This window comes from Agelaius tricolor, unplaced genomic scaffold (genome assembly GCF_023055355.1).
Source record: "Agelaius tricolor isolate 1412-34295 unplaced genomic scaffold, bAgeTri1.0.p SCAF_8, whole genome shotgun sequence".
Classification (NCBI taxonomy): Eukaryota; Metazoa; Chordata; class Aves; order Passeriformes; family Icteridae; genus Agelaius; species Agelaius tricolor.
The window spans coordinates 22,106,483-22,131,913 of NW_027269268.1; the positions used below are offsets into that span (position 1 = coordinate 22,106,483).

General features: G+C 38.8%; 1 protein-coding gene across 3 annotated transcripts in view; it reads left to right on the forward strand.

The window, feature by feature from the left end:
• The first annotated feature begins 388 nt into the window (after nt 1-388).
• Nucleotides 389-25,431, forward strand: part of GUCY1A1 (guanylate cyclase 1 soluble subunit alpha 1) — a 34,922-nt gene continuing 9,879 nt past the window's right edge. The window contains exons 1-3 of one of the 3 annotated variants that reach the window (XM_071431938.1): nt 389-568; nt 22,291-22,688; nt 25,287-25,348. In XM_071431938.1, coding sequence (XP_071288039.1) covers nt 22,440-22,688; nt 25,287-25,348 — 311 coding nt within the window. In that variant the 5' untranslated portion in view covers nt 389-568; nt 22,291-22,439. Of the gene's footprint in view, nt 569-819; nt 1,020-10,748; nt 10,897-22,290; nt 22,689-25,286; nt 25,349-25,431 lie in introns of those variants that run through there. The other 2 variants (XM_071431940.1, XM_071431939.1) reach the window with 2 other exon arrangements.

Below are 25,431 nucleotides of genomic sequence, written 5' to 3' on the forward strand. Positions count from 1 at the left end.
ATATGGCAGCACACGTTTCCGAACAGAAGGGTATGAGGAAGGATACTGGTGTGGAAAAGACGTCAGTAACCACAGCGCCGTGCCCCCAGTGACACAGGTTCCCACTGGCGCGGAAGGCGCAGACAGGAGCTCCCGGCTGCGCAGGCTGACATTTCTCCGAGCCCAAACCCGTGGGGACCGCAAGGCGAGGGGGCACCGGCGGCGCGGGGGGCACCGGGGAGCCCGCGCCCCGCTCGCAGTCCCCGCCGGTCCCCGCGCAGGGGCCGCTCCGCTCCGGCGGCGCTCGGCGGGACTGGCACGGCTCTGGGACGGCTCTGGGACGGCTCTGCCCGACCGGCCCGGCCCGGCCCGGCCCGACCCGACCCGCGGGGACATCGCGCCGCCCCCGGCCACCGCCCCCGCCCCGCCGCCGCCCTGATTGGGCCCGCGGGGAGGCCCCTCCCGCCGGGCCCCGCCGCCGCCGCGCCGCGCCCGCTCCCCAAATACACCTTGGCGGCGCCGGGGAGCGGCAGCGGCGCCTGCCCAGAGCCCCTCGGCGGGGCTGCGGCCGCGGGCACCCCGCGCCATGGTGAGTGAGTGACGGAGGCAGGGAGGGAGCGAACGAGGGAGGGAGGGAGCGAGCGGCGCCCGGGGCGCGCAGAGGGGCGGCGGGGACCCTGGACAGCGCTGGGACGGGGCGCCCGGCTTGACCGCGGGGCGCGGCCGGAGCCGGGGCCGGGGCTCTCTCCGGCCGGGCGGTGGTCGGTGCTGAGCCCGGCAGCGGGCGGGGGGCGCGGGAAGCCCTCTCCCCTCAGCGCCCCGAGCCCTGTGTGCGCCGTGCACCGAGCCAGACATGGGCGTGAGCGGAACAGGGATCGATTCGGGGCTGGAAGCACTCGGGGAGCCCGCTGAGGGCTCCAGCCACGGGCGGTACTCCGGCGGCCTTTGTGCGTTGTGAGGCTTTCTAAGAATTCGCGACCTGCCGATGCTCGTCGAGCTAATTCAACCCATTCAGGCTGGTGTTACTGCGTTATGCTTAGGTAAGGTTTCTTACCCGGTTTTCAGAGCAATTTCTATCATTCCACCTCATGAATTAGACACCAACCCGGTATTTCATCACATACTTGATGCTCTAACAATAACTTCATCTCTGCATCTGCTATTCCAATTACTCCTTTTTCCTAGGAAGAATAAATGAACCCCCAAACTGTGTTGCATTCATGATGATTAGCAGTTTTTCAGTCAATTTCCTCCCTCTTCTTTCCATTTCTTCAAGACTTTAGGCTCATAATCCCTTTTCTGAGTGAATAAGTTTGTTTCTGTGGCTAAAGCCCAGTGGGCATTACTAGCCTACGTTTAGTATTCCCTTTATAAAATCATCACTATCTCTAATCATGAGACACTTGAAAACTTTTTCTCTCATATATAAAGGAGTGCTTTTGTACATCTTTTGTACATCTTTTAAACATCTTACGTCATGTCTCAAGCATGATCTAATGCTGCTTCTAAAATGGCTCTATTTTCAGAGCTGGTCACTTATTCTGGGGATGTAGTAAGATGGCTTTCTAAGTTTGAAGGATGATTTAACAGGGAACAACTCATAAGCAAGGTTGCAGTGTGTCTGTAATGCTGTATTTGGGCTTTTCACATCCACAGGACTACAGGTTACACTGTGCTGCATGTGGTTGCTCTGAAGAGAAATGGTCAGACATTTGCTATTTGGAATACTAGTAGGAAAACCAATGATCAAAAATGTTGGAAAACCAACATTTTTATTCACTTGGATTTTCCATTATTAAGTCTGAGAATACAGAGCTACAGAATAATGTAACAGAGGATTTTTTTTCATAACAAGTGTAAGAGTTTAATTATATTTGTATGAATAGAACAAAGTGTTTTACTTATTTGGAAGTGGTCTAATCTTAGAATTTTTCCTAAGACAAAACTCCCAATGGAGCCACACCCTTTTCTTGTAGTTAGAATTAAGATGATTTGTTTCCAAACTACAAAAAGGAGTCATAAGGAAACATACACCTTAAATCATATAAATGGGTCTACTACTTTTCTAGGGTCAGGAACAAAAGGTGGTGACAGGCTGTACTGGAAAGAGATTCCTGTAACAGACCATTTTACATAATTAATCAGAGAAGATAAGCAATTCAGGCATCCCGGGAATGTGTGCAAATGTGTTACAAATGTTCTCTTTGTAGGGAAGAGAATTGTAGAGAAGTTTCTTGCTTGGATTGTGTTGCTCTGGGGTGCTACATCCGGCCATACGTTCTGATGACTGTTCTCTTTGCTTTGCCAGCAGCAAGAACCTTAAATGAACCAGGTGATTGTAAGGAAGCAGGAGGAGTACTGTAGCAGTGATATAAAAACGTTGTGCTCTCATTTGCAAAAAAAAAAAAAAAAAAAAAGCATTTGCTGGAATCATGCTGATCCAAAGCAGGCAGGAAAAGTAAGGAAGGAGGGAGAAGGAAAGCACATTTTCAGATTTCCTGTACTTCCTTTTTCTGTGGAAATATGTAGCATGCAACTATTATGAGTCATGACAATGCAAGATCATGAGGCAAATATTGGAGGAGAAGGTAAGGAATTTAGTTCTACAGTGTTTTTTTTCCTTTTTGACATCAATAAAATGTCTCACCAAGGTCTCGCTGCACTCTCTTCCACTGGTTCACTTGCTGAGTACTCAAATCAATCAAAGTTTTAATAAAACACTAAAAATGTGAAGTCAGGGTCCATAAAAGTAAGTACTCGAGTATATTTGTCTTACTGGGATTAATGCTTTCTTTAAAAAAATCTGCTCTTAGCCTTCCATGACAGTCTGTTTCAAAACAGATCCCATAGTGAAATCAAAACATAAGTAAGAGTTGATAATAAAATTTAATATGCCAAATATCAGTAGCAGTCGAAACCTGGTTATGTCATGCTATAAAAGATAAAATATCAGTGCTATTATGAGTATGAATGCCATCTGTTTAAAATTCTAAAAAAAAATTACCAAGACTCAAAATAAGTAATCCAAGAGGCCAAGATAGAATTTGTAGCAAACACAGCTATTTTCCTCTTAACTGAAATGAGTTTTTAACAAAAAATCCTGTAAATCGTACTGTACTTTAAAAAATCCCCAAGAACTAAAAATCAAGTGCCTCAGTAATCTAAGCAAGCATATGCCATGTTGTAGATTATCCAAAGGAAATATGTGGATATGGCTTTATTTTGTATCTACTTTGTAGACTCACTGTCTACAAAGAACTGTAGACAGGTTTTTATAAAGAAAAAATATATTTTTTCTTTATAAAAGCTTGATCATTTAGGAAAAGTTCTGTATAGGGAAAAAGAAATCTTATTTAAAAAAATTCTTGGAAACTAGAGGACATGATTTAAAGTATTTTATTGTAATGTTATTTAGAAATCATTGCATTTCAGATGGCACATTTTATTAACAAATGAAATTTGGGCCATTGGAGACCTGCCATTAGAGTTTCTTTGCTGGAAGTCCTTGCACTTTTTGTACTATTTACTTTTTAAAGACCTTTATTGTCTACGTGTCTTAAAATTTACTGCATTTATGGAGATGTTTGCCATTGCAATTAAGATTTCTAGCATTTGAAATTAAATTAGGCCAAATCTCATATTTGACATTACTTTGAATATTCTTTCTAGCATGTCTTCACCATTTGAGATATGTCTGTATGATGTCTGTATATTGTATGGCTGTATGTAGTATGGCTGTATGTATGACGTATATTCAGTGTGTCTTCCATGAATAGCTGTATGACAAGTAGAGATTCAAGTTTATCATTAAACATATTATATTTTTAAGTCAGTTCAAGGCACTGGTTTTTGTTCAACAAAGCAACACTGTTCATGGCAGAATGTTAGTATCTATTTAATTTTAAAATTACAATAGGATTTAAGCATGTGCTTAAATTGACTAGGGCTTCTAGCTATGCTGTAAACAACAAACTAATTTTTACTAATAAAGGCAGCAAAATTTGCCAGAAAAAGCAGATTTTGTATAAGGTTTTTGTTTATAGATTCACATGCTTTGAGACAGCTGAAAAAACCATATTAATATCTATAGTTAAGCCTTTTATTTGTGCCATAGGTACTGACTGCAGCTCATTTGGTGATATGCTGTTCTTCAATTTTTTGGTTGTCCTAATCGGGTGATGGCAGTTGTAGGTCAGTGCCAGGAAGTGGCACACCACACAGGATATTTATTTTTGTAGATGTGGTGTTGAGAGCAAGCTGATATCAACTCCCTTTTTGTAGGAGTGCACGTTTCACTGTTCTGCTGCTTCATGACCTAAGCCAGAGCAAATATGCTCCCTACAGATTAATTTTACTTCACCACAGAGAGGCCTCACCACATCCTGTTCATTGATTCTGACCCCAGGCACCTCTCTGAGCTTCAGGGCCTGCACAGGCCTTCAGTCTCTAGGAGAATTTCACCCTATCAGAGCATAGTATTTTGTGATACTCCCTTCCAGTTGGTTTTTTTTTTCATTAATGTTTCCTGTTATATGATAGTTTTGTTAAGTGGAATAGATGCCCTTGCTAAGAATATTACTGCTTTCAGTTTTAATTGAGATTAATTGTATTTTAACTGACATTCTCATTTGATTCAAATACCCCCTTCCATGGTTCAGGCCTTTACTGCTACTTTTAAGCACTCTCCCAGTGGCAGTATTGTGGTACACATTATTCTTGATTTTACTGCTCTGACTCTTTAAATTAGTTCCTTTGTATTACTTAAAGTCAATTTATGAATTGATTTTCTTCTTGCATATTCACTATTCACACTCGAAGTAGCTGTTCGAAGAGAATGGTGCCCTGCTAGCAGAGGCATTCAAATGAAGCCTCTTGTGCAAGTCGACCCCAGGAGGGTAATTCCTTCCAGGGAGGGCACTAAGCCCAGATGATAACCAAGCTGTGACCTTGTGTTATTTCTTAGAGGGTATTTCCTTCATGAGAGCCCCTGTCTCTATTTCCTATGCATGTGTATCTGCCTGCGAACAGAATGCTGTGCTGTCCCTGCTTGAGTGACAGGGCCACTTTTTCTGTGCCCTAAGGCAAGGGGACAAATGCCTGGAGACTTGCACTCCTGCAGGGGGCTGTGGGGCATGGAGCTGTCTGGAAACCTCCCTTGGGATGGTTTGGGGCTGTGGGTCACAATCTCTGGAACCCTCCCTTGGGATGGTTTGGCTGTGCCTTGCACTTCACGCTTGGCTATGCCCATTGATTGTTTCAGCTAAGTCCATATAGAAAATAGGTCAGCCATGCAGTGGCTCAGGAAGAGAGCTTCAATTCTGTAGTTGTAATCTAGAAAAAGGACGTGTGTATCATCTTGGAGGAGACTGGAACCACTTCCAAAGATGTTATCAAGCATTGTGGAATCTAGCCCTTGGACAGCTATTTGTGTTAGAGAGCTACAGGGAATATTCCATGCAAGTCATCCAATTGCCTCCCTGTGAATAAAGTTAAAATATTTTGTTAGAAGGTTGCATGCTGAAATTCTTTGATTATTTTCCCCTCCACAAATGGAAATTGAAAGAAACATACATTTATGAAGTGAATCTGTTCCTCAGCCCAGTTCTGAGTTATTCAGAACAAAAATACATCATGCTTTTGGGGAAAATGTATTTTGTGGGAATCCTCCTGGTGTAATTCTTGAATGTCACTGATTCCAGAGAGTGCAGTAAAACTTGTGGTTTCTGTGATGCCATGTACATTAGTTGCTGCTAAACTCTCCATTTTTAATAAATAATAGTACAAAACCAAGTTTCTCAATAGTATATTAGACAGAAGTGCGTTGTGCAGCAATGACTGCCTTTCTAATGCTGACCAAAGTAAATGTGTATTTAATTTCATTTTAACCTTGCATTTCACTTGGCACTTGATACAGATGCAGACTGGCAAAAATTGTTCAGGGAGAGCTGATTGCCCTCCTCGGCAAATGCAGAAACTCTTCACACACAAAAGAGCATTAGTAAAAGCCTGAATACAGAGGAACACCTCAGCAATATTTCTAGCTTGTTATTGGGAAAAATTGGGATTTTATGTCTGCTCATAATGATTTCTATGATTTGAAAACACAAGACAATATGCTCAGGTGCTGCCTTCTGGTTAATAGGGAGGGGCATCTGCTTACACGAATAGCTGTGTTTCTCCCTAGCCCTGACTGCTGGCATCCAGGACCCTAAAATACTCGTTGCAGTTCCTGTTTTAAATAGAACTGCTAAAAATGGCAAAATTTCCATGTCTTCAGAGAAAGCACGTATCAATCTAACTTTAAATCTCCTTTTTTTGTTGTTTTTGCCGAAATTGTCTTCATAGCTGTCCTTGTGTCTTTGCACTGGCAAGCTGAAAGTGCAAAACTATTTGCCTTCATGATGAGAAAAATCTTTGGCAGACAGATAAATTTCTGAAATTTTAGTGAAAATGGAGCCATTAGTCCATAGATCTCACAAGGCATATTTAGAAGTAGGATTTTAGAATTTCCCTGTTAGAATGTTATGAAGGGGGAGAGTTTGGTGGCTTAAGTAACTTAGCAAGGCTTTTGGTCAATGGGGAACTGATTTTTTTTTCTCAAAAATTGTGACAGAAATAATTACAATTAATTATAGCTTGAATGAAATGCTTATTTTGATACAGTTAAAGTTCCCAAAAAAGTTGCATGATATTAAAAAACAGCCAAGGGGAAATACATTTCCTTTAAGGAATTTTTTATGAAGCCTCCAGAAGTAACAGAATGACATTAAACCTGCTGTGTGTTAGCCATGTAGTTTTAGTATGAGGATATCTTCCTTGTTCTGCATGTATATTTAGCCCCTGCATCCTTTCATGAATCCTATCTTCAAAATCTATTAGAATTTTACTGTGTAAAGTGTTTTCATCCCACTGTTGCTTTTAAAATCTGGCTGCCAATTTTTATAAGGTCAAACATAACTTTTCTAAATCACTGAGATCTAGTAAACTGCCCAGCAAACTTGTGCAATCTCTTAACTTGTGCTAAGACATCTGGATACACTTCTTAGCTTGGCTGCTGTCTTCCTTTTGTGATCTCCAGCATGCTTTATTTCCCCATTTGTAAAGGAGGCATTGTTATGCTCCTTTCATATCCCATTTTTCTGTTTTAGCCATTCAGAGGGCAAACCCTTCAGATCAGACATCATCTTTTGCTGTATATTTCTGTATGGCCCTGCTCTTAATTGGAGCCTTCTGGGTTAAAATAAGCAAGTAATAGGCCTACCAACAGCAACAGAGAGAGGGAGCAGTATGTAGGGTATCAGTGGCACTATGTCTCTGCTAAGCAACCTGCGAAAGATGACCTCACGGAAGGTTAAATACCAGTATTTAAGCGTAAACAAAAGTTCTGTAAGAATTTCCACAAGTTGTGATCTTGCTGACTAAATGGTGAGACCTTCATGAATGTTGGAAGGTAATGAAATATTTCCTTTTGGAGAGAAAACATTTGGTTGTGTGGTGGCAATGAAATAACAGAGAGGAGACCAGTCTTCATCTCAAGTTAGGCACAGTTTGCAAAACCTTTTGATGTTCTCATGAGACAGAGACCACATTTGTAGTGTGACAGTGAAAATCTGTTGCTGATCAGAAAATTAGTATCAGCTTCGATCAGGTTTGGACTTAGCCCTGTATGTCACATGCTCCTGATCGGTGGGAGAGGCAACATGGTTGTCAGCTATATGTGGAAAAAGTCACTGACCATAACAACAGTAAATTTTAGAACCAACAGAGGCATGGCTAGTCACAGTTTGAAGTGTGCAGCTATACCATGCATGAGATAGAGGTGGGTGGGCATCATGTCACTGACTATTCTCATAGCAGATTAGAGACAGGCACTCAGAAATGCCAGTAAAAACTGGCTTTGATGGTTGCTTAATATATGAAACGTGGTTTCATGATATCTTCCTTTGAGTTTCTCTTTGAAAATTATTTGCAGTTCTAAGCAATCATAAGTTCTAAGCAAAAATGCGTTCAAACGATAGAGGGGAATTAAAAGGAAAAAGTATCTTTTCAAATAGGCTTTGAAACAGTGAAAAACAAGGACTATTGATAGGATACAGGGTTATGCTTTACCTGTAGCAAAAACGAAAACGAAATATCTATCCCTGGCTGTGTTGTGGGCAGAATTTTGTTAGTAGGAAATTGGTAGATGGAAAAATAAGATGATAAATAAGAGAGCGGGAGTGGCAGAAAATCATCTAAAAAAATAGTTAGATTTTATTGCCACTGTTGTAAGCTATTATACTGTAAATGGCTGATCAGTTTAATGCTGGAATAAATATGCCAAAAAAGGCAGTTATATGGGTTTATATGACAAATACTCAGTGTTTTCTTTCCCAGCTGTTACACTACAGTAATGGAAAATGCTCATGATCTTTAGTAAAATATTAATAAATGCATTCCAATCTTTAAACTTAGGTTTGGCACTCTGTCTTTTAGCTAAGAAGCTGCATTACTTAGGAATGCAATCCTAATGTCAGTTTAACATAGTATGGGTGGGCATTGTGGGATTTTGATGCCTGTTATAAACAGAGTTGAAAACCCAGAACAAAGGTTTACAATGTGAATATACTGTAATGATACTTGTGATACTGTGAGAATTTAGTTTCTCCACAAGATACTTGTAAAGTTAGTGCTTGTGTCTCGTTAAAGCTTGTCAGGTACAAGTATTTAAAATAAATGTTTTGTTTTTTCCACATCACCTAAAGTGTAAGCAGAAATGTTAAATATTTCTGACCCCATATAAAGGAAGATTATACACAGTGCAGCAGCCTTTCTTTCCTCCCTGTGTTATTTTTACCTGTTGAGAGTGCACTCTGCAAGATTTGTGCTGCTTCAAAATGCTCTAGAATGCCAAAATGCTTAAAAAACATTGTCTTCATCTTGGCAGGAAATTCCTTGTGAAGGAGATACTACTTTTCTTTATCCTCAAACTTATGTCTGTGGTTTACATCCTCCAGGAACTTGTGCATCACATTCCCTCCCTCTGCCCCAGCTATTCTCATGTCTTCTCAGCCTTTACTCCCTTGGAAAAGGGGAAACTTGCTATGTAGCATTCTCTTTCGGAGCACGTAATCAAGTACAGAGGTGGAACACATTATTTGTTACATGATTTCTTTTTTCAAGGGTCCAGTGAACAATAATTTTAACTGTCCAGGCAAAGGAGCATATGTCTTCAAGATAATATTCAAATAACATTCAAAACCTATTTGAAGTACTACTCTTGAGTACATATCCACTTGAAAGGGCTGGAATTTGATTTTGGTTCATTTTTAGCTTTTCTGCCTCAGTTCACTAGCCAGTTGCTCTGCTCTTTCACCTCAGAAACAGCTGAACTGTGTTCTTTTCTGCTTGGAGCTGTTATTCACAGAACTAGTATGCAACACAGCAAGTTGGAGACGTCCTGTTAGATAGCTCCATTTTTGAAATGAATGTAATTTCTTAATATAACAAAAGAAAACAGGTGCTCAGTGGTGGATTTCCATTTTACAGATTTAAAAAAACAGCACATATGGAATTCATATGTTATTTGTTAACATTTTGGTGGGAAATTGTACTTGAAGGACCTTTGTTGTGGTACAGTCCCTGCACTTCAAGTAAGCCTTAGGTCTCTGGGCAGCTGAAGTGTTGAGACAAAGATGTTTATCAATAACATTTGGTTTTAGTTTGGGTTCTCAACAAAGTAAATCTGAGATGACTCTGTTGCTACTTTTCTTTGACTCCTGTTTGGGAGCTCCTCTAGACCAAGATGTGTTCTGTGCTCCTTTTGCCTGAGGACTGAAGCCCAAAGTCTCCCAGCACTGAATCATAAATTGCCACACCTTGAGCTAAGAACTGGATGCTCGTACAGTTCCTTACCTTCTGTGGTGGCAGTGGGAGGAAGGTCTGCTTGTGTTTTTGGGTGATTGCTGACACCAGTGCACTTCCATGCTGCCTCGCTGCAATGCAGGTCAGGGCCTTGAAGGAAGCCAGGTAAGTAATGCTTCCATCCTGGGATCTCAGGTACATGTGCAGCACTAACTGGTATTTCAGAAGGCCTGATGGAGAGAGAAAAGAGGTTTCTTATAGACATATTGTAGAACAAAATGTCTATATTGTACAATATGGACATATTGTAGAACAAAAGTGAAATATCCTTAAAAAAAGAAAATGTAAAATTATGAATTTAAACCTTAGGTCGGTAACAATGACATCTAACCTTCATGTTCTAAATCAATGCCATTTAAAACAAAATACTAGAAAATAACACAAGAAGTTTTTACTTCTTTATTAACACAGGACAGCCTCATTAAACAATGCTGCAAAACAAGGTATGTCATTCCTAGCCCTCCAATAGGTGCTAGTGCAGCAAACCAGTGAAACTGGAAATTGAATCTTGATGGCCAAATCAAGGTAATAAACACGTATCTTTCCTTAATTGTGCATCAGAGAGTAATACATAGCTAGGAGAGTTGGTTGAAACACAGAAACAACAAACAAAAAATTTCTCCTAAAATCTAAAATACTGCTGGCAAGCTCAATGAAATTGGCATGTCAACATGTTCTATAGGCTATACTGACACATTACAGAAAAATTATTTGCATAAGAACCTACCAAACTTCAATGGACTTGTAGTGGAGAGAAAGCACTTTATCAGTAAGAGAACTGTCCATTCCATTACAAATAGTTTTGCTCTATTGGCTGTGTTTTTCTTATTTCTTATGGATATTTTGATCCTCATGTTTTTCTATAGGTTTTCCTCTGTTCTTTCCTCCATGATCCTTTATTCTGTCTGCATCTCCCTTTGTCTTTCACATAATAAAGAACAGCAAAATAAATTAGAAAAAATAGGAAAACTGCAGTCTGAGGAGTGGAGACAAGCTTTGATCTTCCAGACTTTGGTAAGAATACTGTGATGTTAACATCATTGAAGCCAGTGCAGTTATACAGGTTGTGAAGTGAAGAAATGTGGGTGATTCTAGGTACCCTGCCTAGAATAAGTCCAGGAAGATTACCCTGTGGTTCATGCAATGCACAATATCTGTATTTACCCAATGAGAGAAAAACCTGAGGACCTTGCACAAAAAGTCACAAAAAAGCAGCAGAAGAATTACGGTTAAAATACATTTAATTTGCCTCAGTAATTAAGCCCTGCATTTGTACCTTGAATTGGAGGCTGGCAATTGATACATCTGATCAAAGTTTCTGAATTGTTCTTTATCAACCTTTTCTTGGATTTCCATTCTTCAGTATCTCTTAATCTGTTGAATCTCTGTTTGTCTGAAACACCTGCCGCAGAAACTGGTGAATTTCAGTGGAATTTGCAAGCATTGCAAGCTAAGCATCTATTTCATCTATTTCTGGAAGTGCCAGTCTGTAACCAGCACTTGGGCACAAAAATATCCAAAACTGAAACAGAGTTTCAAAAAACTGGATGGTATTATTTTTGTTCTGTTTGAATATTCAACTTTGGTATTGTTACAAAAGGCTGCAATTCAACAGCTAATGTTCTTGAATCTGTATAATGCATAGCTTGAAACATGCTAAATCTTTCTAAATGTATCTGTTCTAACTGGAGGAGCAGCAGTGACCAAGGTTTCTACTATTTTAAATGTTTTACCTATAAGGATGTGTCTTTTTTTTTTTTATTGTTTATCACTAGTGAGGATTTGGAAATGTAGCATTATAAATGTTTTCTTTTCCTTGGTGTCATGATCAATTCCTCAATGATCCTCTGATTTTCACTGTGTCCATTATTAAAACAAGAAGCTACATTTTAATGACTTGAGAAGTTTCTTTATAAAGGAGCTCACATTTCTACATCTCACTAGCCTTGCTATGATTTAGATATGTCAAAGCTGAATCTCCCATAAATGCTTTCAGCTTACTTTTTCATAGGGCCACATTTTCCCCTCAAACTGCCACCAGGGCCAAGGGGAAGATATTACAGAATACATGGTGAGCATGGCAGTTCTCGCTGAGTTAATCTTGCATTCCTTCTCCCTGCTGCTCTCATTTATATGTGCTGACTTTTCCTGTGAAAAAGTAATCTGAAAAACACTCTGTGCAATTTGATTTCATTCACATGCTTAAAAGAAGTGTTGAATAAATGGAACGGAAGGATTTGAAAGAGCAATAGCTGTGGTAACTTCAGCAATTGCACTGGAGACAATAACAAGCATCTCAGATTGAACATTCAACAGGAAGCCAAAATCTGCTTCTGGATTTATTTAATCTTTAGTTTTGTTACACACATGGTGTACACTAACAACAGGCTAATGTAAGTCATTAAGTGCTTATTTGTTGTGATTAACAAGATTAATTTCTCTTAATACCACACGTGCAAGCTCAATATTTTACAGAAGCTCTCATCTTTACTTAGCTTCATCATTTTAGTGAAAAGGAAGCCTGTGCTTTTAAGGACAATATAAATTCTTATATTTACTTAGCTTTCTCTGCTTTAAATGCATATCTGCTGTATTTTGCTGAAGAGTATTAGAAAGCACCTAAACAAGATACTCAGAGTGGTTTTGTAATGTATTCCTAGAGCATTCAGTCTCTCTGGATGTGCTGATAATCTTTTCAAAGGTAAGATGCTTTTGTGTATTCAAATCTTTTTTAGAAGAGCAGATTTTGAAAGAGGTGGGCTATGAATAACTATATGAGCCTGTACCATTGTGTGCAAAATGACAGGCCAATCAGTGACATAAAAAAGGAAGGTGCTAATTTACAGTGCACATGGGCTAAATCAGCAATTCCAATTATTTTTAAACATGTTTTGTAGCAGAAACCATCTGTAGGCATTTAATCAAAAAGGAAGGTGCCTCTTGGTCCTGCTCTGCAAATACCATGGAAGAGAACAATTGGGAAAGTAGCTGATTTCTCTGCTCCTTCAGAGCTGCTTTTTTTTGCAGGGACCTACCTAAAACAGAATCAGTATCTGTATGATGGCCATGAAAACACCCCTTCAGCCATCTATTTGGGTTGAGTACACATCTTAAATGAATATTTTTTTTTAGAAAAAGTACAAGGACATAACCGCAATGCTGCAGGACAAACCATTTTTGCTAATTACAAGTTCCTGTTATTACCTTCCCATGCACAGTTTTTAACCTCTCTGTAATCTCAGATGACCTCAGTTCTGTGATTATTGCATCTGCACACTTAGCTGCAAAAACCCAACATTAAAAAGCCAAGGTCATATTTTGGTTCAAAAATAAGAAAACATGCAAATCAGTATTTCAGTGACAGCAGTGACAGACCTTATAGGTTTAATCCTATTCCTGCTGTATCCAGAAACCTGCTGTTGACTTCAACAGGAGTTGGCATGAGTGCTTAGCCCTGAATAAATATGAAAGGTAGTTGTCAGTGATTTTCAGCATGAAAATGATTTTGAAGACATTGTAAACAGAAGTGACAGGTGGCAAATACCCAGTCAGAAAACTCTGCAACTGAACTCTGCTAATGAAACACTTTTCTTTCTACAGACCTAGTTTTCAGACACTTCTCTAAGATCTGTGGAGTCCATGGAAACTTTTAGAACATTTTATTTATAATACTTTTAGTACTTTTATTTATAAAACTTGCTGTTCATTATAATTTAAAGCTGGGAACACAAAGGGAATATTTAACTATATGCACTGTCTTTAGACACTACAATCAATGTTTTATATTGTTCTACCATGCTCCAGTGCACTTGGGGAAATAATATTTATGCAAGCCTGTATGTCAGTTGCGTAAACTGTTACATCAACTTCAGCAAGAATACGTGCAGGTACAAATCTCAGCAAGATAAGTGTCTTTCAAGAAGTAGAGGAAATTTTTTATCATCTCTGAAAGATGCTTCACATTTAATCCAGAGCATGGTACTCAAATGAGAAGTTACTTCATGCTTTAGAAATTTGGAGTTGTTAAACAGTTTGTTGTTTCATTTATTAAAAAAGAGATGCAGCAATGCTGGCTAAATCATGAATGTTAGCTGAAGATTCACTAATGGTATGGGATAAAAGGTTACTAGATTTCACTTTAATCCCAAAATAATTACTTTTATTTTTTAGTTTATTTGCTCCTTAAAAGCATTTTTGGTCTATGAAATAAACAAAAATCAGATTTTGCAGACATGTAAAGTTAAAGGTCAAGTTAAATAGTAAAGTGCTATGCATTGCTAAATTTGAGAGATTGAGCTGTAAGTAGGCATTTGGAAGGAATCACTAAGCACAACAATTAACAATGAGTTCATGTTCTAGACCATCAGTGCTTCTCCTTTTGTGGATTCTAATTAAATTCCATTGGCTGTGGGCAACACTTTGATCTTTACATTTAACTCCTGCAGACTGTCGTGACCACTGCATGTCCTCAGGATGAGTTTTAATTCTTAAAAAGAAGACATAAATTTATTTTTCATAGCTTTTCTCTTACAAGTTTTATGGAAGTATTGTACTTTCAGGGACTGCAAATGTACATTATGCTATATTTAAAAATATATTCCTTTAAAGTATGAGAATAATTTCCAGATGCTTTGCATTGCTTGTCCTCACTGCAGCAGCTCCTCTCCTTCCAATTTTTCCTCATCTGGGCACCTGGATCACTCGAGGTCTCGTCAGTTATGTCAGTTCAGTATCGGGATTTCTCAAAAAAGCAAAACCAAAATGCAAGCCCAAACCCTGAGTAATGCATCACGGTTACATTCAGCAGGTCTCTAGTTTTTGTTGCGGTATCTTTATCTCTGCCTCAGTGAAAGTGGCCGTGGGCAGAGCAGCTCCAGGGCTCCTGCAGTGCAAGGGGCCGTGGCTCTCGGGGTATCTCCGTCAGGGATTGCTCAGCTGGGGTTCCAGCCCTGCTGCGGGCCAGGGGTGCGGATGTGTCACAGTCCAGGGCTGCCTTCTCATCCTGAGCAGAGAATCAGGTGCTGGGAGCCTGCCTGCTGGGCTTGCTGGGGACTGTTTTCACAGAGGTTTTGACTCACAGGAAAATAATATTTTTCCCACGCTGCCGTCTCAGCATGCCTCCCTGTTATTTGGTCCTAGCATAGGAAAATATTTACCCTATGAAAGTACTTAATGTGATGCTTAAAATGGCAAATATGTATTTTATCAGCAGCATTTGGGAATCAGTTCTTCCTTTAGCTACATGCCAAAACATGGGTGTAGTAATTAAGGTTCCCCCTGTGCTTTTAATTGAAACCAGAGATGTGGCTGCAATATAACTTTCACATCTGGAGTCTGGGGTTCTCCCAGGGGTATATTTGGATCCAGGGACTTGCTTCAGACCATTACAGGGAAATGAGTCAGTCACAAAACCAGTATAAGAAATTTCAGTAACTTTAAAATGAGGATTCTGCCCTAAGAACATTAGTTTCAATATTAAGGTATAGTGTTTGGTGTTATTACACAAATGCTAATATTGTAAAGCAGCAGAAATGTCTGTCTCGTGACCTTAAAATAAGATATTAGTAGTTTTGAAGTTGACATGTAATCTGTGAAACTTGTTTTCAAGATAGATGACAAGATAGAAAAGTAGATAATTTTGTTTTTTCTCAGAAAAAAAAAGTAATTATTTTCTTCATCTCCTGGCTTGGTAGCTGTCTAATGTTGCAAATCACAATCTATTCAACTTGGAGCACAGAGGAAACATTTGATTGTGTTTCTCTGCCTCTTAAAACAATTTATACAGGAAAAAAAAAAGGTAGAAAGGTGAGGAAATTCCACATTATGTGGGGAGAAAGATTTCTTGTAAGCAAGGTCTAGATTTTTAACTTGCCCTAAGCAGTCTTATAGTAATATAGGACAGTCACTGGGATGAGTTACAACACTGAACTTGGATTTACTAAAATGTTTGGACTGTTAAAAAATGATTGATTGGTGTGATTTGTATTATTTTTAATAGCTGCTTTACTATATTTTACTTTGTTTGGTAATCACTGTAATTTCATTAATTCAGTAAATTTTGTGGTGTGCTGTAGTATTTTCTTATTATCAAAGGTATGCTGTGACTTACAGAAAAATTTTGTCTCTATTTGTATTAGAAATAGCCCTAAACAGAGGTTGTACAGGATTTAATAAGATAATAAATACTTGCTTTGACTTATTAAAATATGAGCTTATATATTGATGTGGACTTGAGGTGTTTTCTTCTTAGTATTTTAGAAACAACCTCAAGATCCTTGGAAATGGACCAATCACCAGGGCTTTGATTTTGTTGCTAGCTACAGCACTTGAAGTAGAAAAAATAATATGCAGATATTGTACTTAATATTACTAAGAAAAATTATAATATTTAGTTATTTTAGCTGTGTTTGTCAGCTGATAGACACAGCAGCTGAAACAGAAATGAGCTGCTACTCATGATAGGGAGGGTGCTGGATCCTTACCTGTCTCACTAGAAGCTGGTTGCATTTTGCCTGTGCATAAAAAGAACAGTTCCTACCTTGCTCTCTTCAGAGGTGCTGATTGGCAAGGGGCAAAAGGCAATGATTTCTGAACCCCACAGAGATTGGGGCTGAGTGGGAATAGCAAACCCCTTTCTTACATAAAGACAGAAGTTAACAGCTGCTTCTGTGGAGGCAAAGGCTTCCACGCCACTCCTGCAAGTGCTGCAATCTCTGTCGTACTAGAGAAAGTTAGATTCAGTCAGTGATATCTTTTGACTCTGGCAAAACGGATTATTTTTTTTTAAATTATTGCTCAACATGCAGCAGTTCACCTAACAAAGTGATATGTATGATTTAAAATTAAAAAAGGACATACCATCATACCATATTCTGTCTTACTCTGAGTGAAGGACTCTGCTTGTCATAAAAGTATTTAATGTTGCTTTTAATTTTTGTGCCATATTCATAAATTAAGATTACAAACTACATTTAGCTACTGTTGAGAAGTGGTATTGCTTAATTTTTATAAATGGCTGTTAATATTAGGGATTTTACTGCATGATTGATTCATTGATCTGTATTGCACGACAATGTCAATAAATGTTGTAATAAAGGAAATATTCAGTAGCAGATAGTAAACATAAACATAGAGGAATGTGATTTTGACTTTGAGACATATATATAGATGTAAACTTAGAAATGTTTGTACAGAGCATTTTGAGCACTGTTAAGTTATTCTGCAGCTATGACTATATTATGTAAAGTCATCTTCATTTTTCTGAGTGGCACAGTGCCATGTTGTACTCAGTCAGACACTAAATAAATTGGTTCCTTGTAGTTTGATCTCACAGCAGATTATTTAGTTTTAATTTTCAATTTGTTTCCCAAGGTAACTACAACATCAATTAATATGCCAGAGATGGAGAATTCACATTAGACACTGTTACTCCCCTGGGATGAGCTCTCTCAAACCATGTTTGGAGAGGAATCAAAACCAGAAACTACTTTCATGTTTCTTTTTGTTTTTTTTTGTTATGGTCAGAAAATGTCTAAAGACATGGTGAACAGTGGGAGGGCTGGTGTTCCTCATTCCTGGAACACATCTGCAGATGCTTGACTTAAACTGTGATGTGTGGTATCATGTTTCTCATACCTTTTTAAGGTCCATCATACTGCTGAAATTCCTTCTGTAATCTCCACACTGGGAATTCATTATCTTTCTCCTGTCAGACCTTTAACATCACTGTCTAATTACTATATGAGTGAGACAGATTCTCCTGTAATACAATAGACTTTTTTTCTGAACATTACTTAAATTAAGTGCAAGATGCAGCAGATGCAAACTTGATGTTTTAATTAAAGAAGACAGAGGGTTTTTTCAGTATTTGAATCCTCTAAAGTGTCATGGATTTAGGTTTTCCTCTTTGTTTATTTAAAGATGTGATTTAGGGGGTTTTGTTGTTGCTGAGTTCAGGAAGAGTTTTGAACTGACCACTGCTTGAAAATTGTTATACCTGTTAAATTGATAATGGTTTTGAACTGGGATCTCTGTTATCAAAGAGCCATACAATTTGTTTCTGGGAAAACAAGAACTTCAGGATCCTTTGAAAATGGTTCTTCAGAAAACTCTCTCTGTGTCTTCATTATTTGGACTTTAAAAGATCTGGTATTGGTTTTGTACAAAAGTATTATTGCTAGAAACATCATGGATATCCACATTCTTCCAAATCAGTTATGATATTTTCATAAATAGCAACTGGCAGGAGCCCAAAATAGTGTTCAGATCAAGGGCAAAGATTCCAGTCCCCACCAGGGCAGGACAAGGCTGAATGTAGGTGTCCTGCAGCACACAGGGTGGCTTCACAAAAAGAAGCTGCAGACATGGTAGCTGCATGTCCAGCATCTTTGTCAACTCAGAGATCTTCACATTAGTGTCCATTTTGCCCCTGACAATGTCTTGTCCCATGACCATCTTCTGGGACCTCTTTTCAATTGACAGCTTCTGGAGACTTTTCAGGTGTAAAACAATGGCATCACTTCCTTTTCTGAACTGATTCTACCTGCCTGGATATTTTTCCTATCTCAATAAATGTGATTTAGTTAAAATACTATATGATAGCATGGAAGTGAACTCCAAATACTTCCAGAGAATTGTTTTCTAAAAATAGAGAAATAACTTAATCAGCAGGAAGAATCATCCAAAGAAACTGAAAACTCATTGGTAATTGATGAAGGTCATTCACTTTCTTTGTTCTTCGGGTAGTGCCAATGCAGTACGTATTTGTTGCTGTCTAATTTAGCCATTAATTCACTCTTACATTCTTCACTGAGAATTTTTTTCTTAAGTCTGTTTAAGTAGCAGCATATGCATTTGCAGTGTTGCATTCCCTGGGAGATGTTTAAAATGTTTAATTCTACATTCTTTTACAAAAATGTATTTCAGAGTCTTTTTTTCCTTTCAAACTGCTAATATACTTGACTTAAGAAATTTTAGTGGTTATTTTATAAATTCAAAATTTATCTTGAAATTTAAGGCCCGAATCCAGCAAAGCATCTGAGTATAAATGTAAGACCCATCAGAGCCATAATTTTTTTTAAGTTTGACAATTGTGCATGTATATATGTGTGTTTAACTTCACACGTCAGTCCACACATCAGTCACACATCAGTCCAACTACATAAAATATGGTTCTTTTCTGCTTTTATTTCTTAGTGTAGTAATATTGGGTATGTAATGGCTTCTGAATAAAAATATCCATCTATGTATCTGTAACAATGCTTAAAGTATAATGTATATTTATGTATTTGGAGTATGGTTCTTGCTTTAAATTTTTCACTGCCTTATTTGCTACCCAGTGTTATTCAGCAATAAAAAAATGAAGTATTGCTGATGTCCAGGCAGCAGAGACAAATGAATTTTTGTGTAAAAACTGAAATCAGAAATATAAAATGTTATGTAAACATTCTTCAGCCTCTTGTTCTTAGCATTGTGTTTATTGATTCTTAAAATAAGATGTTAATTTTGATAGATGCCCCCTAGAGCCTGGTCTGACACCACCAGTATTACAGCATACTTTAAAGGGGCTTTTCTGCCAAATATTTTTCTCAGCAGCAGGTCCAATCAAAGTAGTCCCTGTCTATTTCTCCTTTTATCCGTGCCATTTGTGCTGTGTCTGCAGCATTCCTCTGCCATTTATTCCAGCTGTTTCAAAAGCAGCAGCTGATAACCTGTATCAGGGAATTAGTTATTTTTAACCCTGATACAGTTGCCGTGTGACCCCAAATGCCCTTGGGGTGTCTCAGGGGCAGAAACAAATGGTGTTGTGCACAGGCTTATTAAATAAAGCCGTAGTGCCTTTGAGAGAAGTAGTTGTTGTATCTCCAGAGAGAAAAATGTAATACTTAGCTGCCTCCAGAGTCGCCAAAAGCTCTCGAGGATTATTTTTAAAGAGTATTATATGACGATGAGAGGATCTGATTCAATGAGATACAGTCAATAGAAAATTAAAGAAAGAGCCTTTTTCAGACTGCCTAACTGAAATAAATCATCTTCACTAAACCGTGTCCCTAAGTGCCACTTCCACACATCTTTTAAATACCTCCAAGGATGATGATTCCTCTGCTTCCCTGCACAGCCTGTTCCAATTTTTGTGCGCCCTTTCTTTGAAGAAATGTTTCTTAATATCTAGTCTAAACCTCCCTTGTTAAAACTGGAGGCTGATTCTTCTTTGACATTTGTTACCGGAGAGAAGAGACTGATCCTCAGCTTGCTACAGCCTCCTTTTAGAAGCAGTAAGGTCTTGGCTGAGCCTCCTTTTCTTCAGGATAAACACACCCAGCTTCCCCAGCTGCTCCTTATAAAATTTGTACCCCAGATCCTTCCCCAGATCCGTTGCCCTTCTCTGGACATGCTCCAGCACCTCACTGTCCTTCCCGTAGTGAGGGGCCCAGAACTGGATGCAGGGTTCAAGGTGTGATCTCACCAGTGCTGAGTACAGAGGGGTGATCACTACCCTGGTCCTGCTGGCCACACCATTGCTGATCCAGGCCAGGATCCATTTGCCTTCTTGGCCACCTGGGCACACACTGGCTCATGTTCAGCTCCTGTTGACCAGCATGCCCAGCACCTGGTCCTTTTCTGCCAGACAATTTTCCAGTCACTCTCCCTCAGACTGTAGCACTGCATGGGGCTCTTGTGACCCAAGGGCAGGGACAGTCACTTTGCTTGTTGAACCTCGTATGATTTGCCTCAGTGCATAGATCCATCCTGTCCAGATCCCTCAGCAGTCCCACCCATCTTTGTGCTGCCTGCAGACTGACTGAGGGTTCACTCAATCCCCTTGTCCAGTTCATTGATAAAGATATTAACCAGGTCTGGCCCCAGTACTGAGCTGTGGGGAGCCCCACTAGTGACTGGCTGCCAACTGGATGTAACGCCATTCACCAGTACTCTCTGGGCTTAGTCATCCAGCCAGTTCTTTGCTTGGCAAAGGATATTCTTGTGAAAGCCATGAGCTGCCAGTTTCTCCAGAATGTTGTGGGAAATGGTGTCAAAGTCTTTAATTGAGTCTGGGTAGATTTTATCTTTTTCCTTCATTCACTAAGCAGGTCACCTTGTCATAGAAGGAGACCAGACTTATCAGGCAGGTCCTGCCTTTCCTAAACCCATGCTGGCTGTGCCTGATCCCCTGGTTGCCCTGCATGTGTTGTATGATGGTACTCAAGATGATCTGCTCCATGACCTTCCCTGGCTGACTGAGCCTGACTGAAGTCAGGCTGTAAGGTGATATCCTCCCTCTGAATTCTTGTGGATGGACATTATCTTAACGGACCTCCTGTCAACTGGGACCTGCCCAATTAGCCAAGAATGCTGGTAAATGAAAGATGATTTGGTGAGCTCTTCTGCCAGTTGCCTTTAGACCCTTGGGTGAATCCCGTTTGGCCCCATGGACTTGTGTATCTTAAATTGTGTAGCTGGTCACTGACCATTTTCTCCTGGTTTATAGGAGCATCATTCTGCTCTCTGTCTTCCAGCCCAGGGTCTTGGTGTCCTGAGAGCAACTGTTCTCACTATTAAAGACTGAGGCAAAGAAGGCATTGAGTACCTCAGCCTTTTCCTTGTCCTTTGCCACTATGTTTCCTCCTGCATGCAGTAAAGGATGGAGATTCTCCTTAGCCCTCCTTTTGTTGCTGATGTATTTGTAAAAACATTTTTGTGTTTTACAGCAGTAGTCAGATTAAGTTCTAGCTGGGCTTTGGCCCTGTAACAAATAGAACCATTAGTAAAATTAAAAGTTTAATGTGTTGTTTGGAAAATACCACCTTCAAAAGTATAAAAATCCCTTAGTGTTTCCAAGCAACTGCAGTTGTGTGGTCAAATTCCCAAGATGTGAGTTGTCACTAGTCAGTTGTTTTTACAAGAGACTCTAACCTTTGGTCTTGGATGGTTTACTGTTTAAGTACACACACTAACTTCAGTCATATGTTTCTCTGTTACATAAAGGATATCTTGGACATCAAGTAAATTTAGATTTAAGTATTCATAACTGATCTGTTTCATGTGCCATATGAGATAGTTTTTAATAGTTACTTATAAAGAGTCAAAAAGGTTTCCTCATTGGAATTCAACTTTCAGAAACCTCATCCATCAATGTGACCAAATACGCGTTGGGCAAGGCAAGTCCTCTGCCTTGACCACTTGAGTCCCAACTCGTACAAAACTTCACCATGCACTCAGCTTGAGTTACCCAAAGCACTGAAGCCAGTAGATACTGCATGCTTAAAATGGGACAAGAGTAAGTGCTTTCCTGAGCTAAGTCCTCAAAAAGCCATTATTTTAATGTACTTAAGACAAAAACAGCACATCGTCAGAATTTAAAAGAGAAAATAAATGTTTGTAATTCTTTTTTTCTTTCTTGTTTTGTAGGGGCAGAAAATTTTTCCTGTGGTGATTTATAGCTACCAATAACCTTCCACAGCGGTTGCCTTATCAACTTATTATTCTGGCATCTTCTGCTCTTGTTAGTAAACATAGAGCTAAGTACTCCTAATCTCAAGAGAGAGACTTCGTACAGTATGTTCTGTACAAAACTGAAAGACTTGAAGATCACAGGAGAATGTCCTTTCTCCTTACTGACTCAAGGTCACATTACTGAGGAACATGACAAGGACTGCACAGAAAGCAGCTCTAGAGCAGCTTTGCCCATCTGCAAAGAAGTCCATGAAAAAGATGGTCAAGGAAACCTTCCACAAAGGAAAACGAGCAGAAGTAGAGTGTACCTGCACACACTAACTGAAAGCATCTGCAAACTAATCTTTCCTGAGGTAAATAGGTACTAAATAAAACTTTAATAGCATTTAACTATAAATGTTAAAAAAGCATTCTATGCCTGCCTTTAGATATAAGCCCTTAGAAAGTTGCTTTGACTTAAAAGTTTGTATTCTTATGTAGTTCTCCCTAGTTTAAATCCACTTCCATTCCTTCTGGACATAATTTTGCCACAATCTGTGTCATAAACACCATTCCTTCCACTGTATTTCCTTTATTTTTGCCTTGCATTTGCACCCTTACACTGATCTTTTTAATTGTTATTTTTAAATCCATCTATTTTTGTACCACTTTTTAACATAGAGATATAGTAATAGAAATTCTGCCTTGTTACCTAATTATGTAAATTATGTGGTCATCTCATCAGTTCACCTAACTGAATCCAAACTGCTAAGTGCATTAGTCATTATCACAAAAAAATTAAAATAGATGTTTCCATCTGCTGTGATACTAACCTCCTGTCATACTATTTTTAAAACCATTACTCTTCGTATTTACCACAAAGATATTCTTATGTCTCTGCTCAACTTAACTGAAAACAGGCCTAGGCTTGCTTGAGTGGAGATGAATACCATGGTTTATCTCTGTAAAAAGAACATGAAAAATGCAGCTCTCTGACATCCAGCTCTTGGCCTTGTCTCAAATTCAGTGGGAGGTTTGAAGGAACTGACTGACATATCGGGACTGGAAATAGCAAATGGACAATTCTGTACACTCATTTAATTACAATTCCATTACTTGGACATTTGGTGTATATAACTTAAAGTGCTGGAGTTTTTTAAATCTATTTGCAGATCTGGTTATGCAGATCTTTTTACCTCTGCTGCATTTATACAGATGGAATGCATTCCTTTAAACCTTTAAACTGATCCCTAAATTTATAAAGAAAAATACTTGCAACCCAAAAATGAACTGGCAAAGCACCCTTTCCAGGATGTCATGATTGCTGCATTGCTTTTCTAGTATATAGTTGTTCATGGGATTTTTAATAACTGGTATTTTTTTCCTCTTTAAAGAGTAGTATAAATGTATGCAGTTGCCTATTACATAATTATGATAGGCTAGTTCATCATCTGCGACAAAGCTTGGCAAAGCAAAGGTATTATGACCATGTAGCCTAGGAACCACTGAAATTCAAGGTTATCATTGTTATTATTTACAATTATTCAAGTCACATGCATCAGAAGATTTTCCAAGTCTGTTCTCATGCTGATTTAGGTTCAAGCCCTAAGCATCTTCCTAATCCTTTTTTTCCATAAAAGGGCTTTTCTTGTTTAGAAACGTATTTTTCATTGCTTAGAAAATTTACCTTACTTAAATGTCATTGAGTAACATCATCTTCCTTCCAACTGGAAGCTCCAAAACGGGGCTGCATCATGACCCCTGTTGAACCGTGAACTTCTCATGGAGACAGCAAGCTATGCTTGGAAGTCCAGGACAAAGTGCATCCAGACAACTTTCTGATTAAATTTGGGATATAATGTAGTGCATGTTGTTGTTTAATTTGCTTCTTTCTTTACAGAAATATGGAGAACATTGCTCATTTATAAGTAATGGATTGGATGGCGTTCCACTTACTGTATTGGTTTCTACACAAATGTAATTTATTTTGTGTTCATATACATGTTCTATATATTCATATATAGATATGTATATATGTATCTAATTCACTTTAGATTTTTCCTTGGAGAACATTTACAGAATATGTCTTTCTTTCATGTGATATTTTCTTTGGTTGTGCAAACTTTCCTCCTGGAAATACAAAAAGTAAAAGATGCAGTAAAAGCTGCTGGTTTCTTTAGGGAAAGAGAACCAAAGAAAAGCCAGGCCACAGGAAGCCTCACAGCTGAATTCTGTCATGCCAGTATAGTACTATTCTATGACCCTGTCTGTGTGGGAAGTTTGGGGTTTGAATGTCAGAGGCTACATACATATGACAGCTTTACTGGCCCTAACAATTTGAAATACACATATTTGGAAAATATTCCATCTGTTCCTATTAGGAACTGCAAAAGGAATATGGAATCATGGGATTGAAGTATTTTAAGGCAAATATTCGTTATGCTCTAAAGTTTCTTTTATTCAGGAATCCTTTAATAAAGGCTGTCTACAATGACTAGATTTTCATTTGGAGGATGTAGTGGCATACACAGTGAAAATTATTCTTTTCTTTAAAATAATTTTGTATTCATGGTACTCTGTGGATTTTTTGGGAAGTGGGATTTGTAATAATAGAGAGCTGTGTTAGTTATTTCTTAGCAGCACTGTCTTTATTGCCATCTGAAAACTTGGAGCTAAAGAACATCACTGTTTTTAAAATACACTACCACTGGTGCACATGAACTGAGGGGCTTAATTACTGAGGGACTTAATTTTTTAATTTTAATTACAGTGGTACTGGAGCTGAAGAGATGAACATAAAGTAAACCCCATAACCACAGAAGTGACATGCTGTTTCTAACAACAATACTGTCTTGAATAAAAGTTGTTAGTCCCAAGGATGGCAAAGAAATTCTGTGTATAAAAATGTTACCTCATGATTAAATTTTCAACAATGACATATATGCATATGACATACTTATTTTTTTCCCCAGTTTGAAAGGCTAAATCTTGCACTGCAGAGAACACTTGCAAAACACAGAATAAAAGAAACCAGGTATGTAAGTGTAATGGGTTTGTAACTACACTGCAATAATGTTGTATCAGTGCAATAATGTTTTTCAGACAGGAATGGGGTGG